Below are 19540 nucleotides of genomic sequence, written 5' to 3'. Positions count from 1 at the left end.
AGCATTTGTAAGAAGTTACCACATTTCCAGAGGAATGCTTTCTTGTAAAGTCAAGAAACATACCTTAACCACGCATGTACTCTTCAGCCTTGATTGAAGGAACATAAGACATTCTCCCATACCCAGTTTGAAGCTACGTTGGCCACATTACATTATGTCACAACCTATACTTCTTTAGCAGCTGTACCCAATTTGCCCTATCTGCTCTAGGAGAATTTTTCCTGCATTAAGTAGCAGGACAGTTGTTGAGGTGTTGGCAGGCTACACTTAGCTCCTCCTGAAGAGTAAAAGAACATCTCTAACTGTGTTTTATTTTCCCCACTACCATAGCGCGTTCCCCGGTTTTCAGCGCCATGTTTGAGCATGAGATGGAAGAGAGTAAAAAGGTAAGTTCCTGAAGGAAGGAGAACTTCTCCCGCTAGGTGAATAGCTCTCTAGTCAACTCTTAGCATCACTGGTCAGATAACTTTCTTAGGTAGTGTTTGTGACTCTTGTCACCTTTTAACTGTTTTTTTCACGTTAGATGCAGGTCTCCGCTTCAGCTGTCCTGAAGGGAGGAAGAAAGGGATCAAGGAGGCAATTGTTACCTTTGTTACTCTTGGGGAAGGAGTCTGGGGTGGGATAGGGAGAAGTAGAGAATGTGAAATAAAACTTAGAATTTTTCTTACTCCATCCACATCTTTTGTTTTTTGTTTTTTTTTTTTTTTCTTTTTTGCAAGTAGTACACATTCTAAATAGTTTGTAGGAAATTTCTGAATACTGGAAGAGCTTGGGTAGAAGGAAGTCTTTAGCTTCTTGTCAGGATCTTAATAAGCTTCATTTTTCTAATACAGAATCGGGTTGAAATCAATGATGTGGAGCCTGAAGTTTTTAAGGAAATGATGTGCTTTATTTACACGGGGAAGGCACCAAATCTTGACAAAATGGCTGATGACTTGCTGGCAGCTGCTGACAAGGTACAGTTGGGATTTATGGGTGTTCAGAGAACCAGGAATGACATGCGTCTTGCTTTACACAATGCTCCTCGGAGATTGCTGCAGTAAGCTTTTCATGTGATCATTGTGGTTGGGCAGTTTCTTTGAAATGGTTGTGGCTTATAGGTAAACCTGGATGTAGCATAAGATACCTATAAGATAGGATATACATGTAAGATACCTATAGCTGTATAGATACATATCTTAACATATAACGATCAGAAATTTCTGTCTCTACTGCTCACTTTTAAGCATTTTCTTAAAATTTCAGAGGACATCTCTATTCAGCATAATCTAGCATAAGAGCTGGGGGTGAGAAGAAAATTTCAAGGTGGATCTGGCGATATTTTTTTAGTGTGATTATTACCAAGTCTCAAAAGTAGTGTTCTGTCTTGGCAAACAGGGCCTGCTTCTCCTTCTGGTCTGGCTGGTATCAGCAGCTTCAAGAGATGCTCTAAAGTGATGGATAGCCAAGAGTGGGAAGGTCCTGTTGTTTATTTTCTTTTTGCAGTGGCAGTCCCTGCTGTTTATGGAGAGAAGGGGTGCACTGGAGGAAGCCCTATTGCCTAACCCGTCTGTGGTTTTGCAGGGTCCTTGCCAGGGAGGTGTTGGGGATGGTCTGACTGGAGGGCTGCTGGTAGTCCCTGTGTAGCAGGCGCAGCGCTGTGGCCTTGCCAGCCAGACAGCCGCTGCCTCCTTCCCTTTGCAGCACCAAGGACAGAAGAGAGTGCTCTGCTGGCCAGTGAGCCGTATTAACCAGTGAAAATTCGTAATATATAACCAAAATTTTATTTCCTTTTTCTTTTTTTCTCTTAAAAGTGAACTTAGTGCTGGTGAAAGATGCCAGTTTGACAGCACTGGAGACTAAAGTCCTGAATTTATCCATCGAACAGGTTCAGCACGGGTAGCAGCAGTGCAAGATTCTCCACACTGCCCTGCCAATGTGCCTCAACTCTGACCTGGAGGGACCACCTCTAGGGGTGAGAGCGTAGTTCAGTCTCCATGCTTCTTCAGTCCTTGGATTCTCTTGTGGGTGCCAGTTAGGGTGGTGGATTTTAAGATGTGGATGCATGTAACCTTGTTCCACACAACCACCACACGGCCATCAAATTCCCTGTCACTGCGGACCTGGGCTTCATCAAAAATGCTGATTTTAGAGGTGAAATGCTCCATATGCCATTATTAGGCCACTGCAACTAGAATTAAAATGGGAAATAATGCAAGGAGATTCTTGGCCTGATTATAATCATTGCCACATATTTTATTCAATATTTAAAGAGTATTGATTGAGAGCTCACATACCATCTTTAACTGAGACAAGTGTAAGTAAGCAGCAGTACATTAAGGACAGAGTAGTCTTTAACTTCGAGTTTCCTGGCTTTTAATGTAGGGTTTTTTTCCTTTTAAACTCATTGTGTGTCTTTTAAAAGCAGAAATAAAAAATCTTTCATGAAAGCACATAAAACATCTAATATTTACTCAAGAGACTGAAACAGCTTCTTCTGAGTTCCTCCTGTCTCTTGGGGAAAATATGTAATTAGACCAAAACCAAAACAAAGCACGTCTTCTCAACCCAGGAGATACTATTTCAGCCTCTTGGGTAAGTATGCTATTAGGTAGGGTGTTTTTTTAAAGTGTAATTAAGAAAGGGGGGAAGGGGAAATCTTGGTACCTGAGAGACCAGAATGGCTACTTTTGCCCAACTATGTAATTAGAAGCTAAGCTATTTGTAGGGAAAATCAAAATAAAAATTGTACATGCATGGAGGAAAATACTCAGTTTACAAAAGGAATAATTTTAAGCTTCGTTTGCTGCATTTTAGGCTACTGACAGACAATAATATAAACTAATGGCTTGCCCCTCATTTGAAACTGGTTTAGTTATTGATACAGATTAAGCAAGTAAATTTGATTTGCCTTCTCAGATGTTCTGGTGGGAGAAAGCTGTCCTGGTTATGAGTGCCATGCCTCAATTGAAGTAATTATTATCACCAAGTCTTAAGTGAAAAAATGTTCTTATAATCTAAAATTATTAATTTAAATTTAATCATAATGGGATGAAAATCTCAATCAGAATATAAAATCAATTTATAGTAATAGTGCTTATCATATGGCAAGCGCTCCTGTCGTCATGCATATGAGCTTGTTACCAGCTCTCTGTTCAGGTTGACAGAGCAGTCCTTACAAATCTGGTATCTTTTCCGAATGCGGCCTCGCATACTGAAGAACTTGTATACCATGTCATCTCTAAGTTGTCCAAAAAAGCCTTATAAACAATATAAAGGATACTCTCAAATGCAGTTATCTGTCAGATTAAAAAAAATTAACTTTTTTTTTTTTTTCTTTTAGAAATGTCACTCAATTTTAAGTCATAATGTGAAGCAGACTTAACTGTGTTTAATCTTTAGGACAATTTATGTAGTGCTAATGTTATTACTCATATAAGAAGTGCATTAGAATTGGCTACTCTCCTAATCCCTGTGAAATGTAATCATGGGATCTAGAATATTCAGAAATATTCAGTTTGTTTCATCCAAAGAGCCACAAGCCCCATAATCAGATCACACATACCAAGATTTTCAGAAGTATCTCAGTCTCACAATTCCCAGCTATTCTAAAAGACTGAGGTTTGGGGTTTGGCTTTAATTTCTTGATAACGAGTGGCTTAGAGTTTTCTGATTATTGCCCTTTTTGAAGTCTGCCCAGGACCACTGCATTGCTTTTGAAAATCTTGCCTGTGTCTGCATGTTTCGATACTGACTGAAGTGCTGCAGAAAGTAGAGTGTGAAATTTGTTAGACAGCACTCTTCTTCTAAGCGTATCCTTTGAATTTCGCAAAGTATTGACATGGCCCAACCTTGCAGATCTAAAAAATGTTGAGGGAAATGTACGATTGAATGGTAGAAACTCTTATATTGAGAATGTGAAGTTAGAATAGAGCTTTTGCCAGGGCATTACAGACATGCTGTGATGTTTCATTTCCAGCTGGATAGCCGCAAGAAATCCAGGGGCATTTGTTTAACATTGTAGTATTAAACTAGTAGCATGTACTTGAGCAAGGCTGATCTTAATGTGCAGGTCATTAATGGCAAAGAATGGCAAATAAATTGAGTGAAAACTGCCTAAACATCACTGGAACATCTATGGAGCATTCACTGTTAGATAGGTCTTCCCACTGAACCCGGGTAATACTGTCATGTAGTAATAAAGTGAGAATAAAGATTTGGCTTTAGCATTCTGTGCCTTGAAGTAACTGAGATAGTAAGTATTACAGGTGAATCTGAAATTCTCATTTCAAAGCATGAACACAGCACCAGTAAGCCTGTAACACAAGAAGGCCGGGATGAGAGTTATGGTGGGTATGTTTCCTCTCCATTGCTTTCCTCAGGGTGGGCACATCATGATTCTCCTTTTTTTTTGCTGGTCACTACTTTTTTGAGTACAGTTCAGATGCATATAGCAAAGCAAAGAGGTCTGTTCAGCATAATAGAGTAGTTTGTAACTGAAGAGTGAAGGAGCGCAAGTAAGTCTTCACGTCAGGCCTGATAGGTGTTTTCTTCTTTGTAACTGTACTTTGGCTTGTATTTTGCAGTATGCTCTAGAACGTCTGAAGGTGATGTGTGAGGATGCACTGTGCAGTAACCTGTCTGTGGAAAATGCAGCTGAGATCCTCATTCTAGCTGACCTACATAGTGCTGATCAACTGAAAACTCAAGCAGTGGACTTCATTAACTAGTGAGTTTACTTTTGTTCCAGGATGCAACAAATCTAAAGGAAAGTGGTGTCTATTAGCACTAGGGTTCACAACTTGTGAACTGTCACATGCAGGGGAGATTTTCCTCTATTATTTTTCTTTCCAAGTTCTCCAGTTGTGATCCTTCATTTATCTGGCATCCCAGAAGTGGCATTAGGGCAGATTAGCCTTGTCCTGCTGGGACTGTTCAGAGTGTACAGCAGGGCTGTCTCTGTGAGCTATTACAGATCTCTTCCTAAGATGACAAGAACTTTCAGGTAGTAAAGTATCAGGTAGTCCCTGATACTGAGGGACTATTTGCAACTTGTAATATAACAGACCTTTCAGTAGGTGTAAAGTGACTACCAACTATTTTGATGTCTGGAGACATTTTTAGTCCTATTTGTCAGTTAATACATTTTTTTCTCAGTGCTTTCTATATTGATTTAAAATACTTCTGTGCTGAGTAGTCAGGGTAGATGAGCATTGTGTTGCTGCTGTCCTCCACCCGGGATCATGTATGTTTGAGCTTTTCATCCTTAAGCTGAAGGACTGTCCAGCCTACAATTGTGCCAACAGAGCCAAAACTTGCAATCTTCGCAGAAGGTATCTAACATACATCCAGAGCGATCCTAAAACAGTACACTAAAAATGTCAGGTTTCTCAGGCATGTGGAAAGAATCTGTTTAGTTAATCCTTCTTATCCCCAGTTGATAACTTCAGATTTATTCTCTCTTATTTCTAGTCATGCTTCCGACGTCATGGAGACATCAGGCTGGAAGTCTATGGTAGTATCGCATCCCCATTTGGTGGCTGAGGCATATCGCTCTCTGGCCTCTGCACAGTGTCCCTTTCTGGGACCCCCACGTAAGCGACTGAAGCAATCCTAAAGTCCTGTCCGTCACACCACCCCATGTTTTTCTGGAAGCAGCATCAACTGTTGCTGCTGTAACCTTGACCACCAGGTAGACAGCGAAATCTGTGGAGCTTTTACTCTGTTGTTGGGGGGAAGAGACTGCTTCGTGACACCCAGACTTTTTAAAACAGCACCAAGTAACTTGGGGAGAGGGGGGAGGGTGGGCCTGGGGCTCTGGGGCTGTTCAACCTAACGAATCCCTGTCGCTGCATCGTCTGTGTGTTCCCTTCGACTTGGCTGAGTCAATTAAGTACAGGGTTTGGTTTAGGCACTGACCCAAGTCGGAATAACCCAGCAGTGGTACTGGGAAAAACAACGTCTCTGCGTCTGGCAGCACAGAACAAATCGTCAGATGCCTGGAGCAAGAGGACATTTTAGCTTTGGAGAGCGTTGGAGGGTTAAAAAGAATTTCCAGTGAGGTTCTGGAAAGGAAGTACCTGATGGGAGCTCCAGTAGTATTTATATCAAAAAAAGAGAATTTAAGTCCTTCCAGCTGAGCTAAAAACTGGACGTTTGTGTAACTCCTTATTGCCATCCAGCAACAAGAAGATCAGTTTCTCTGTTAGTAGCACTTGTATGTTAATTGCAAAAAAAAAAAAAAAAAAAGGAAAAAAAGAAGAAAAAAAACACCTTTTATAAAATGACAGGTTGAAGTGAAAGGGGACAGTGAAAGGCTGTGTGTTCTGGAGGGTGTGAATAGACTGAAGGCAGCCTTTGGCAAGTCTGTATTGGTTTTGAAAGGACTAGAAAATCCTTGATCTGGAGCGTGCTGTCTGACAAGAACAACGGTTACTGTTTTTAGATATTGTGGGAAATGTTTTTGGCATTTTTCCCTGCTTTATTTCCCTCCTCCCCCTTTTTTTAAAAAAAAAAAAAAAAAAGGAGAAATTTTATTGTTCATGAACGCTGCGTCAAAAGTCCCTGTCCTGAGTTGCTAAATGATTCTTAACAACTGTTTGTACCTGACTTGCCGACTGTATAGAAGCCAGTCCTGTTCCTTTCTATTAGTCACTCTTCTTACAGGGAAGAAGTTTCAAAATAGCTGGTAACTTTTTTTTTTCTTTTTGAAAATATAAATAATTACTATTTTGTACTGTGTGGTATCTGTTGTCTTTTGTTTGTTTGTTTGTTTCATTTTTACGACTTTCCAATTTAAAACCAGCTCCCAAAAGGTTCAGTTTCAGTCTGCTGCCATATACTGATAGTGACATGCTGTTCCTGGAACTCAGATGGGATTTATTAAGGAATGTTGCACACAAAATTGCAATGCAAAACTGTGTTATTTCTCATAGCAGGTATTACCAAAACAGTAGAGAGCATTGGTTTTAATAATAGCTGTGTGAAGCTGACCCATGGTCCTTCCTTTTACCTGTACCTGTTTAGATGTGGGAAGGGAGAATAGTATAATAAGCCATCTGTTTTATAACATTAAGGTGCAACGCAGGATGTCTGGGTAGGATAGACACCATCCATTTATGTCATCATTAGCCCCAAATCCCCGGGGAGGTTAGATTGAAATACGCAGTGCCAGGGCAGTGGCAAATTGATCTGACCTTAAGATGGTCAGGTAGGGCACGTAATGGATTACAGAGAATAACTCTGTTTTGTCTAGAAAATAGATTAGGTATCTCTTGTCTCTGGTTTTTCATTCTGTTATCATACTTTCTCTCCCAGCCTCTTGTCCCTTGTGTGAAGGAGAATTCCATTCATACGCTCATGTGTTTAATCTAGCTGCTGTCTATTTTTATCAACTGGTGACTCATGAGAGGGTCCCTGCCCCTTTTTGTGTTCCCCCACTGAGGCTCTCATCATAAACACACAACCGTCTGTATAGTAGAGCCTTCCTTTTACGTGGTTCACAAATTCCCATATTACATCTATTGCTCGAACGCCACTAATTCCTTTTATATTGGATTTAGCGTGCGTTTCCTTTTAGGTAAGCAAAGCATTTAGTCATAACGAGATTCTTCCCACTACCCTGTCAGAACTCAAAACCAGCATTTCTAGCTTATAATTGCGTACAGACATGAAAAGTTCATTGCCAGGTAATTGCAGAAGTTGTCTGCGTGGCACAGCGATGTCTAAGTATGCTGCAGTAACTGCATTGTTTACTGAAATATTCAAACCTGAACCAAATTTTTTCTCCTTGTCAAGTTAGAGTGACCAACGGTTTGAGGAGTGTCCCTGGCTCAGCCTTGCCCTGGGAAGCAGACATGCCTAGAAGAAAGTAAACGGGTGTTCACATCGCCTGTCCTCAGCCTTTTTGGGGGAGGTATTTACAGGAAAGCAATACAGATTTGGCAGCCTCCTTCCCTGGAGGATGGGGAGATACCTGCAGGAAAATAATCTGTTCTGGGGCTTGTCTGTCCCAGCCCTTCCTGCGGAGCCAGGTGCAGTTGCAGAATACGCTGTCATGGAAAGTCTGAAATGAGATCCGCGAAGGAGGCGACTTGTTCAGATTGTTCCAGTTGCAGGTGAATTAATGATTTATTTGTCAACTTCACTTTTTTTGTTGTTTGTTTTTTATTGTAAATGATACAGCTGAAGCCATCTGGTTATAACAACATCAGAGCTAGAGCATACTGTTCATAAACCTCCCACTGACATCCTCCCCTCCCCAGATCTGAAATGTAATTCAAGTTAACTCACAGTCTGTGGCATGTGTTCTTACTGCAGAGATGTCCATGCCAGTTGAACAGTTGGAGATTTGAATTCCACAAGGAGATGGCATATTTATCAAAACAATATTTTAGAGAGACATTTTTACCGGGTCTTCTGAACCGCAGCATAGCTACCACAGGTCCCAGATTCAGAATTTAGGTTGGACCCTGCGCTCATGCTTTTAATTCCTTCTCTTCCCCCTCCTCAAGGGTGTTACAGAGAGACATTTCATGCCTGTGTGCAGTCTTTCATGTGCTTCCTTCTCCCTATTATCTCCTTGCTCCTGCTTCCTCCGCTTGCTTTTGTGCTGACCTGCGAGGGTTGCAGCCTTCATCTGGGTGTGGGAAGGAGAGACGGGAACGAGAAATACCTCAACGAATCCCCTGACCTCCTCCAGCAGCGGTAGGATGTACGTATGCCCTACACCCAGAAGCAGTCAGCGCTCTCTCTGAGGATCCGAACACCAAATATTTTTTACTGGCCAAAAGATTTCTTTCTGGCTGCCCCTTGGGCTTTGTTATTACAGACTCAGATTCTATTCAGGTATTTTTCTTATTGTGTGAGTTTTTCCAGATGAAAGGAAACAGCTTGTCTGCTTATGAGCAGAACAAACAGCAGAGTGGGGAGAGCTGCTGTGCTTTGAAACTCTCCCTGGCTTTGTTCTGGTTCTCAGACTGCTGTTAAGGACACAATACCGTCTCTCTCCTTTTTTTTTTTTTTTTTTTTTTTTTCCCCTCCACTTCCTTGAAGCGGCCAAAGATTTTTTTTTAAAAAAAAAACTTCATTTCAGAAGGTTTTCTCAACTTCCGTGCAATTTATTTTGCAAAAGGCTTTGCTAAAATAATTATCTTCTTCAGTCAGCTTGGACTATGCAGTTTTTCTTTCTCTCATGACTGCCATTTAACTTGTGTTGCAGAATTACTTAACTCATTTATTTCTAATGACTTTTTTTGGTTAATCTAATACGAAGTCATTTAATTATAGAGGGTGTATTTTTTTTTTTTCCCCTAACCTGCTGCCCACTTGGATCTTTGGCTGCGATTCCAGACACATACTGCAGCAAATTTTGCCTTGGCAATTCCAGTTACTTGTGTATGTTACATTTGAAGTTAACTTTAAAACTGCTGGTGATGGTGCTGGTGGGTGCACAGCAAGAGGGGGTACAGCAGGCGAGTGCCAGCTTGAACTGCACAGGAAGACAACGGGCAAAAGAAACTAGGAGACGGCAGGGAAAAAAAAAAAAGACCATGAAATAGTTGGGGAAATACAGTGCAGTGAGCTGGAAGGCTATTGGAAAATATAGATGATAAATAAAGCAGGAGCGGTTCAGCGTAGGAGGTGGCCTTTTAACCCAATTGAAGTTTGTTGGGCAGAGCGCAGGCAAGAAAAATCAGCAGTTTTGGGTTAACTTTGGGTTTGGATTTTGCATCTTGCTCCTACTTGATACATTAGACTTTGTCTCGAAGACTGAATTATTAAAATCACTTGAGGAAATGTGTTAATTGATGGGGTAAATTGGGAAGGGTTGGAGAGAGGACTGCAATTATTGCATCAAATTATGAAAAATCACAGGCGGGAGAGGTATAAAATGTAGGGCTTCTCTTTGAATAATTGAAAAGCATCAATGGCCAAAAAAAGAAAAAAAAGTAGTTAATCGAGATGGTGGATGATAAACCGGATGGGAACTGGAACACTTCCCCCAGCCCTCCAGAAGAGAAATTATGTCCTGTGTTATTCTGGAGTATTTTTCTCTAATCTGAATGCAGGAACGTTACTTTGAGCTCTGCCATGGGGAAACCGAGCAGGGATTGAAGAGAAAATTGTTGACTCTTGCCACTGGGGAGCAGTGTTGAGGACAAGAACTCTTTAGGTGTTTGTACCGAGCTGCTAAGGAAGCTTTCTGAGCTTTGAAATAGCCAGAGGTTGCGCATCTAGGGGTAACTGGAAGAAAACAAACAAATGAAAACCATTTTCAAACTGTCGTTCTGCTGCTTCTGGAAGGCCTCTGGCAGACACGGAGGTTATCCCTGAACATTTTTTGTCATTTAAAACCTACTAGAGAAAGCACTTTGTCAAACAGGGACCTGGTTCCGACGTGGGGGGAGGTGGGTGTGCTGGTCTTCAATATTTAATAGCGTGGCATCCTGGACAGCGACATCTTTGCGTGGATGTCTGCAAACCTGTTCCTCGCTAAGCGGCAGCGCTTTTTATCTGCTTTTTCCACGTCTAAGCCGAGTGCTTTTTATCTGCTTTTTTACCTTAACATGGTAAGATGAAGCAGTATAAGTGTTAACTCTTAAAGGTTCTTGTGTCTCATAGTGGGGATGGGTCCTTTTTTCCTGTTCACGCCTACTTATTTCAATCTTAACAGTAGGACTACAAGGTTTTGGTTGCTTTTTTATTTTGCATTAAGAGGAGAGTTTCCCACTGTTGATTCCGGTTGTTGCTGCATTGCAGTTTGTCCGCATTTCCTTTCTTTCCCACTAACTTTTTTCACTCCTCTAGGCAGGTGGCGTTGGCAAAATTATTGCTTATTATTGAATTTTGGCCAAACAACAAAACACTCGACAAAAATAGCTAAACAGGATGTTGAGTTTTTAGTCTGTGGCCAGGTTACAGCTCACAGCCAGCTCCGGCGGTCGTTGGAGGCTCGTCAGGGGTTTCACCCCAGTTGCAAGGACAACTGGCTGATGCTTTTTGTGGCCAGCGATGAGAGCTGGCAGACTGGGAGTTTTCTCTTTCCGTAGCCTGTGTTTGTGGATTTGGGGAGATTGGCTTCTATCCCGCGTGCTGTACAGCAAGGAGACAGCAAACTCGGGCGAGATAATTATCATGCCTCGCTGTCCCGGTGTGCTTAATTGAAATAATGGTGTTCTGTAATGGTCTGTTCACCCAACAGTAGCCTCGAAGTTAGTCTGTCTTAAAAATAGAATAGAATAGAACAGAGTAGAATCTTTTCAGTTGGAGGGGACCTACAACAGTCATCTAGTCCAGCTGCCTGTATCTCTGTGCAGCTGAGATACGAGTAATTCATTGCATGCTTGCTTCTATGTATGTGGGCTACCGGGAAATCGGTTCACGTGCTGTACGTGCCCTTTGCGAGGGCTCTGCTGAGAGGCAGGCAGTAACTGTCGCTTGCAGTCACCGCTTGCGACTGTAAAACATTTAGACATAAATGAGCAGGAGATACTCTGATGGGCTGTAATAATTTCTCTCTCTAGAGGATGCGAAATTAAAATGCCTTTTCTTTCTTCTCCTCTGCCCAGTGTGATGTCACTCCTCACTCAGCTTCTCCTGAACTGGAAAAAAAAAAAAAAAAGAAAAGAAATAATAAAAAATAAATCACCTTGCAGATTTGATTTCTAATGTGATGTGCCAGATGGTAAAACCTGAATTAGGTAGCAGGCATTACTTAGCTGGGGCCTGTAAACAAAACTGAACTACGAAATATTCTTTAATGAGCTAGATTTATTTCTAGGTGCTGAAGCCTCAAAAGGCAAGGGAAAAAGAGAGGCATTTCACATACGGTAAATGTTTAAATAAGCCTTTTCCTTCCTTTCAGCACCACAGCAATAACTCCATCCCATTCCAGGGCTGCTGGGACTTCTAAAACACATAATTCTGTGAGGTTATAATTATTGTGGGTGCTTTAGCGTGGCATGGAGCTGGGCTGTAGGATGTAAGTGGTGTTTTTGTTATATTGATGAGTGGTTTAGCTTTTTAAATCTTGTCTATATTCTTTGACAGCGTGGTTCTCCAAAATTAAATCGGAACAAATGCCTTTTACCTGACGCCCGTGAACCAGTGCTGCTCTTCTTTGGCACTCCTCTGCCGGCTGTGATGATACGGAGTGATTGATAGGTACGGGTAGATATTTGCAGTGTCAGTTCAGCAGCGGCTGACGGGCAGCGTCATGGAGATGAAATGCTGTGGATTTAAAAGCCGCAGCTGTTTTGACTGGTGGCTCCATTTGTGCTTCCCCTCTTGCCCCCAGCACTGGCACCTCGTGCTGCTCAGCACTGTGCTCTTTGCCTGCAGCACATGGAGAGGAACTTCTTGAGGTTTTGATGTAAGCAGACTTTTCCTGTTGGTGAACAGTCACTAGATATTTAAAATACATGTTATTACCTTCCCCCTAATATTTGAAACCTCTGGCTATGGATTGGCGCTATACAAAAAGCGTGTGGGTGTATGCTTCTGTAAAATGACAACGTAAGGAGGAGAGAATAGGCTTTAGAAACGGTGGGAGGAGAGCTTGATGCATCAGAAAATAGGTAGGCTGTGTTTAAGTATAGACAATGCGTACAATAATAATTTATTTTTCAGAGCTCTTAAGTTGTTTTAAAAAAAAAACAACAAACCAGCCCAAAACTTCAAACCTTTGCTATCTTTTGTCTCTCAGTATCTTACCAGAAATGCTTTTCTTTGATAGGCAGAGGTCTATTAAAGACAGGGGTCTCAAAGGACAGTCAGTTTTGACACTCACAGGCCCCACCGTTGGCAATCTCAGCAGAAAGCCGTGCCTAGACTGGGTCTTCATGTTTATTCCCCATTTGTTAGCATGGGAGATTTGGGGACGCTTGCATTGCCACTCCCTCTGCTCATGCTGTTCTTGGCAATGGATGCATGGCTAGAGAGCTGCCAAGAAAAAATTGGGCCAGTACCTTGTTTTCAAAGGTTTATTGGATGTTGCAAGCATGCTGTAATGTCACATCTTGTGGTCAGAGAGTTTTAAGCAATTTTAAGCGCTGCTTCCACCTGTTTTCCAAGCTTCATTCCCAAAATAGAAATTAAAAATCACGAGAATGCCAAGCCCACCCCTCTGCTCACAAAAATGTAAATGGGAAGTTGTGTCTTCTGAGACCTGCTTATGCTCTTTTGGTGCTTTGGGGATGAAATAGCCCTCTTCCAACGAGATGAAGAGGGATGTTTTTCCAAAATTCGGTTCCATCCCTAGACAAAAACAACCCTGTGTAGTAGAAACAGACCTCAAAATGAGGAGTTTTCACAAAATAGTAGCTGTGGGGAGATTTCTTCCATCAGCACCTATTAACCATGAGTTTGTCCTTGTTGTCTCAGATCAGCCGTAGAGAGAGACTCCTTATAATGGACCCCAACTATGATTTATTTATGTAGGGCTTTTCTTAAAGAATAAAAGAGACCAGAAGGAATAATCTGGCACATCCTCGTGTCCCAAGACAAGATTATTTTTAAATTGGGTTCAGACCTCTTTACCGGCATTAACTGGCAGGTTATAATCTGTAAAGCAAAAATTGTGGATCTTCTTCAGTTTACTTGCTGTAGCTTGAGATGTTGGGAGGATGTGGGTTAACATACAGGCGTCCTGTTTTCCAACTGATTTACTTGTGTCTGTTGCCACTTCCGAGCTTGCTTCTGTTTATTTTCAATACATAAGGAGAAAGATCAGGCAAAATTTCCAAAACTGTAGATAAAATGCAGCCGTTTTTAGGGGTGAGGAAGAGGAGCGGTAGAAAGAAGCCACTGAACAGCATTTACTGCTGTCATTGATAAGTATATGATACAATTGATAGCTGCTCAGAAAACCTTAACTTGTGTCAATTTTTTTTAAAGTCCTACTATAATAGGTAATTAAAGTATACTAATTGAATTAAGATCCCATCTGTCTGAGTTCAGCAAGCCAACAAGTCCCTTAATTAAGATATCATGTTTGCTATAACAGAGGCTGCAAACACAGAGCTGGCCACCAATGGTATAAGCAAATATCTGTCTTCCCGTGACAAAGTGCCAGAGCATCCAGGGGGCTGCGGAGACCAAAATAAAATCTGCAAGGTAAGCAGCACTTGCTCGTGGGATAACAATAAATGCAAGAATAGTTATGCTTCCTCTGATAGCTGAGAAAAATGCCAATTTGAGCTGGGTGCAGACATTTTTAAGCACTCGGAGGTAGACGGCAGCAGACTCTGTATTGGGTATCTCAGCATCTGATCATCGTCTCAGTGGGACGATGTCTAATATTGGAGGCAAGAAGAGAGAACATAGTAGTTAAAATCGGTGTCTTCAGGCTGCAATTTCAAAAGGTTTATAAAGCACCAGTGTGTCCTCAAACTGATTTGCAGGCACAGTAGGCTCCTGGGCTGCTCCACCTTGGGCTGTCTTCACTTCTTTGTTTAACCATCAGTTCCACATGCACGTATAGAGTCCATTGAGGAATCTCCTTTCAGATGCCTTATCTTCACTGGTTTTGCTGTTGGGATTGTAGTTTTCTGAACTACAAACATAAAATTTAAGAGCCTCTGTGCATGAAATGAAGGATTTCCCTCTAGTTTGGGCTGCTGTGCCCATAGCACTGGTCTCTGAACAGGACCCTTCCCAAGAGATGGTTTCAGTCAAGGAACTTGCTAAAATTCTCATTTAGTTTATAATTGTCTTTCGACATTTCATCCAGTAGCTTCAGTCTCATGAAACTGTGTTAGGATGCTTTAAAATTCTGGAGGAAAAATGTGCACATGAATGTAGGTGCCTCTTTGCAGGTGGGGGACGAGCCCGTGTCAGCGGTGCATGAAAGCAGGTACCCAACGCGTGCGGTTTGGATTGAGACGTGACACGGAGGTGGGGAGAGGAGGTGGGTGACTGTGGAGGGTGACAGCAGTGACCGAGCCAGCTGCATCCCGCCCACGGCGACTTGCTCCTGGGCATTTGTCCTTTTCCCCCAGTATGTTTTGGAGCAAGAAAACTGGATTTTTGGCTGCTTGTAAAGCAATTTTCCTTGATGGAGGGATCGGGAGGTAGCGTAGGAGGTAGCGCGTGTCCCTCTTGAGTGCGTGGGGAACTTTCAGGAGGAGCGTACGCCGTCAGGGATCACCCCATGGTCTTCCAGGCACACCGTGGGGACCAGGGCAGGCGTGAGGCTGTCAGTTTTCCAGAAGGATTAGCAGAAGTGGGGGGAGCAGGAGAGCCGCCGGTCCAGGATTAAGTCCTACTGACATGTGCTGAAGATGCAGGCGTGCGTCCTTGACGGCGTGATGCTTTGAGTAGACCGCAGAAGATAATTTTTTTTCCCCTTATGGGAAAATTTCCCAATGAGGAGGCTAGATGAAAGCGGACGCTTCTTGATGCAGTTTGAAAGCGGAGAGACATCTGCCACAGATCAGAAAAGCCTGGCAGGTGGAAAACACACCAGCCCTCCCTTCTCCCTGCCTTTATGCTGTACGTGGCACATCTCTATTCCCCGTGTGTCGCAGCCACCGTGCTGACACGGACTCCGCACCGCTCAGCAAAGAGCAGCAGCACCAAAAACCAGAGTTCTGCTGTCCCAGACAGTGATGGTGGGATGACACACTGCCCTCCCCTCCCTTAATCCCAGCCGGTTTGTACCTTCCCCCTAAAATACCACACAAAGCCACAGGAGCCCGGAGGATTCTGCAGCTTGAGAGCAGACGAGTAAAAACTGAATTATTTAGCATATTTTTTAGTGCAAGCAGGTGTGGGGTTTGAAGCGGTTTGAGTTGGGAATTCTCTGCAGAGGAGTTAGGGTCTGGTGGGATTTGAAAGAGCTGGACAAGTTTTCCATTCCTGTCCTCCTCTTGCTGCTTCTTGACAGCCCTTCCTCTTTTTTTAGGTCTGAATTCTTGTTCTCTTTCTTGTGCTTTCCATCCGCCGTAACTTCCCCCTCTCCCTTTATTTCGCTGCTTCACCTGCTGAAGCGCCTGTGGATGCTGCCGTAACGATCTATTGAGCACTGACAGCATGCTTGATGCCACGTACCAGCGTGCGAGGCGACGTGGCCCCTCGTCCCAGGGGACTTGGCAATCTCCTGCAGACACTGACAGTGCAGTTCAGACCGTTGCGAGCAACCAGATGCTAGTTCAGCTGGAAACGGAGCTGCCGAGGCTCGCCAAAAGGCTTGGCAGGAGGCGAGGGCTGGCTTTGAGGTGGTTTTGTTAGGGGCTGGGGGAGGTTGCTTTGTGCCTGTGTGGGTTTTGGTGCGTTTGTTCAGGTTTTTTGATTTTATTTTACTGTTTTTAGAAAGCGGGGGGTGGTTTGCCAAGCTGTGTGAGCACTGAAGCAGTGTGCCCTTCATCCTGAAGGGAGAGGACAGGGACGGACACACAGACGTGGCTCGGGCAGCTCCACTGTGAAGCACGTCAGAGTGGTTTTGGACCAATGTTCCCCTAAAAATCTATTCCTCCCCCCATCCGTTTTGTTCAGGCTTTAGCGACCGTCTGTGTGTGAACATCAGACAGACACTGTTCTCCTCCACGATCTGCTCAACTCCGTCTCGCTCAGATTTTTCCTGCAGCCTTTGGTGCTGGTTTATCCCCGACTCCGCTGGCATGGAGGGCTCCTGTGTGCACAGGCTCAGGGCTGTGACACCAACTGGCCCAGCTCTGCCTGTCCCCGGGGGCACAGGGAAGGGCTCTTTGGGCCACAAATGCTAATTCAACCCTGCTCCTGTGCATGCACGGAGCCGAGCGCTGTGATTGCAGCCACCCTCGCACCCCAACGCTCTTGGATGATTTTGTGCAACCCAAGTAAGTCTGAATTATCCGTACAGCACTTAAATGGGAATATTTCTATTTTTAAAAAAATCACTATTCTTGTACTCGGCTCTTCCTGTCTCTCTGTTTGCAATCTAATGAGATATGAGAGGAAACCCTCACCACGATCCGGATGGTAACAGATACACTCCAGCACAGCAAACGGCAAACCACACCGTGAGTGGTGACCTTAGGGGACTGGAGGAGAAGGGGTTACTGCATCACATCTCCCTCCTGTTCTTTGGGCACAAGCCTTTAGGAAACAAGGCGTTTGGGTAGCAGATGGGTGCTCTGGTAGGTCTGGAAACCTCTCAGGCAAAAGTAAATCCTTCCTTCCCACCAGGAGGTTCAGGCCTTATTCTGCAGAACAGCGTGTACGAGCTGAGCTCCCCTAAGGGAGCAGATTGCCCTATTCCTCCGGCGCTTGGCTGGATGCCGTCCTGCCACCAGTGCACTGAACAGCAAAGCAGCCCGGTTGCTTAACCCTCGAGCCCTGTCCCTCCAGCCGAAGCAGTGTTTGATGCTCTCAGGTAGGTGAGGGTTTGCGGGGGGGGATGCCAAGGGATGCTTTTCTCACCCACCCACCTGGCACGACTCCCTCTCGGGCAGGAAAAAGCTGCTGATGGGCGAGCAGTTGTGATGTGACATTACACGTTGCAGCGTCTTTCTGGGAGAGCAGTGCACTCTGCCATTAATTGGAGGGAAAACAATCAGAGACCTGCTGCTTTTGGAGTTTGTTGAAAGCACAGGAAGATGGGGAAATGGTGGTGTTTATGAAACGGCAGCTGGTGCTAAGCTCTGGCAGGGGAGCGGGAGGAGGAGGAGGGAAGTGGTTGTATTTGGGTTCTGGGTCTAATTGGCAAAACTGTAATAATTCTTAGATCAAATACATGATGCATTCAGCCCACTTGCATTTTTAGTCTACTGCGTGTAATAACAAGTCATAACACTGGGGATTTCATGAATAATCATTTCTGCTTGCCTCCCCTTTCAGTGGAGGATTTCCAGAGTGCTTGATGATCGTGCAGTCTCACTCCATCCCCAGAAGGCAAATGAATATTATCTTTATAAAGAGAGATAAGACAGACTAGACAAAGGCCTGGAATAACTTGGTTAACTTTATCAGAAAAGCTAATAGCACGATCAGGATTTATGCCCAGGAATTAAGATTCTCGAACCGCTTGGAGAACGAGATGTCTGTCTTTAGCACAGCTTGCGTTGGCACAGTGAAGCGTGGTCTGCGAAGAGGAGAAACTTCCCTTGCAAAAGAAGAGATGACACGGAGCGGCGGTGAAGAGATTTCAAGGGGACTTGAAAGGCTCATCGGCTCCCCGGGTGAGACGGGGGGCCGTGGGCTGGAGCGGGACCCCGGGCACCCGTGCTGCCCCGGCTCTGCTGCTTGACCTGTCCTGAGATCTCGGGCAAGTGCTGTCGCTCTGTGTTCAGCGTGACGCTGGCCCGGCACTAGCAATAACAACCAAATCGGATCCAAAGTTGCTTTTATGCGCCCAGAAGAGCAGGAGAACCAGCAACATTAATGCATCCAGGAGCTACCTATGGCTATTGAAATGGGGGATTACAAGCATAAAGGCTTGGCTGACTCACTAGACCTCATTAAAGTCTAATAATCTCTATAAAGATGCAGCATTGCATACACACAGCAGCCCTAGCCCGTCTGAGCTAAAGCTCAGCGAAGGCTCTATTAGCCATTTGATAGTGTGGGCATGAAACCATAGAATGTGTTTATTTGTGTTGTGAAAGCACTTAGGTCAGGATTCCCTCTGTGAGGCTCAACCTCAGCAGTTTGGTTTAGGAACAAAAGGGCCAGGCTTGTCCCAGCAAGCGATGTTACGGGAGCTGTGACATCGCTGGTGACACGGGGAGCTGTGCTGGAGACTTGGGGGGACGCAAAAAACAGGAGCAACAAAAATATAAGTGCTTTGAGCATCCAATGTCCTCCAAGCAAAACACACACTCAGCCAGTTGCAGGAACTTCAGTATCACCAGCCTAAAAACTTGGCAAAAGAAAACCTGAGACCGTAAAGCAAGCTTGATGTAGAAATCATGAAATCTAACACAAACTGAGGTTTATATTAGTGTTGTGACATCTAAGCCTCTAGAAATTCGATTTTCCTGGGGGGTTTTTTGTGATGAAGCCATTTGTTTGTTTTTCTGGAAGCTGAAGTTCTCAAGTAACTAAGTAGCTCTGATAGCCGCCGCCCTGGGAACTGCTCCAAATATTGCCAAATTCTGGTGAAAACCTCAAAGGCTGGCACCTCCGCAATGCTGATGCCTTTAAAGAAGTTCTCACTTCAAGTAGGGCTCTTGTGACAACAACTTTTTGTTGCTCATTCGTTTGTCTGGAGGCTTTTCATGAACAAACTTCCTTCTTGCTTGAGACCGTGGCATCTGGCTGGAACCTGCTAAAAATGTTTATGTTTGGAAAAAACCCGACCAACCCCGAGTTGAGGAAAATTGATGCCTTGAAGCTGTCGTAGTGGTGAGAAGGGTCTGGTTGTGCCATCCTTGCATTAAATCGTGCCTCCCTGTGAGATTTGTCCTTTCCAAAATCCTGGAGTAATGCATTAGCACATTTTGGAGGTGATAGCTACCCATGGGAGTCTCATTTGAATCTGAGGCCACTGCTGGGTTTTTTGGATATGGTAAATAGGAAACGGTAGAAAGACAAGGTCTGATTGACTGGAAGACTACAAAGGGAGAAGAGGTCCCAGTAACCT

The 19540-nt window shown here is 43.9% G+C and overlaps 1 protein-coding gene and 1 long non-coding RNA gene across 6 annotated transcripts in view; both read left to right on the top strand.

Moving 5' to 3' along the window:
• The window catches only part of SPOP (speckle type BTB/POZ protein), a 28250-nt gene extending 21535 nt beyond the window's left edge, over window positions 1–6715 (top strand). For all 5 annotated transcript variants that reach the window (XM_072885973.1, XM_072885976.1, XM_072885974.1 and 2 more), the window contains 4 exons: window positions 331–386; window positions 834–956; window positions 4566–4708; window positions 5452–6715. In XM_072885973.1, coding sequence (XP_072742074.1) covers window positions 331–386; window positions 834–956; window positions 4566–4708; window positions 5452–5596 — 467 coding nt within the window. In that variant the 3' untranslated portion in view covers window positions 5597–6715. The remainder of the gene's footprint in view (window positions 1–330; window positions 387–833; window positions 957–4565; window positions 4709–5451) is intronic.
• An 895-nt stretch (window positions 6716–7610) lies between these two features.
• LOC140662566 (uncharacterized) lies at window positions 7611–14039 on the top strand. Its single transcript, XR_012046123.1, has 3 exons — window positions 7611–8096; window positions 12031–12144; window positions 13985–14039. It is a non-coding gene; the product is annotated as an uncharacterized lncRNA (long non-coding RNA).
• Window positions 14040–19540: the final 5501 nt, after the last annotated feature.

The sequence above is a fragment of the Ciconia boyciana genome, chromosome 22, assembly GCF_034638445.1.
Source record: "Ciconia boyciana chromosome 22, ASM3463844v1, whole genome shotgun sequence".
NCBI classification, from domain to species: domain Eukaryota; kingdom Metazoa; phylum Chordata; class Aves; order Ciconiiformes; family Ciconiidae; genus Ciconia; species Ciconia boyciana.
This window is presented reverse-complemented; position numbering and strand designations above follow the sequence as displayed.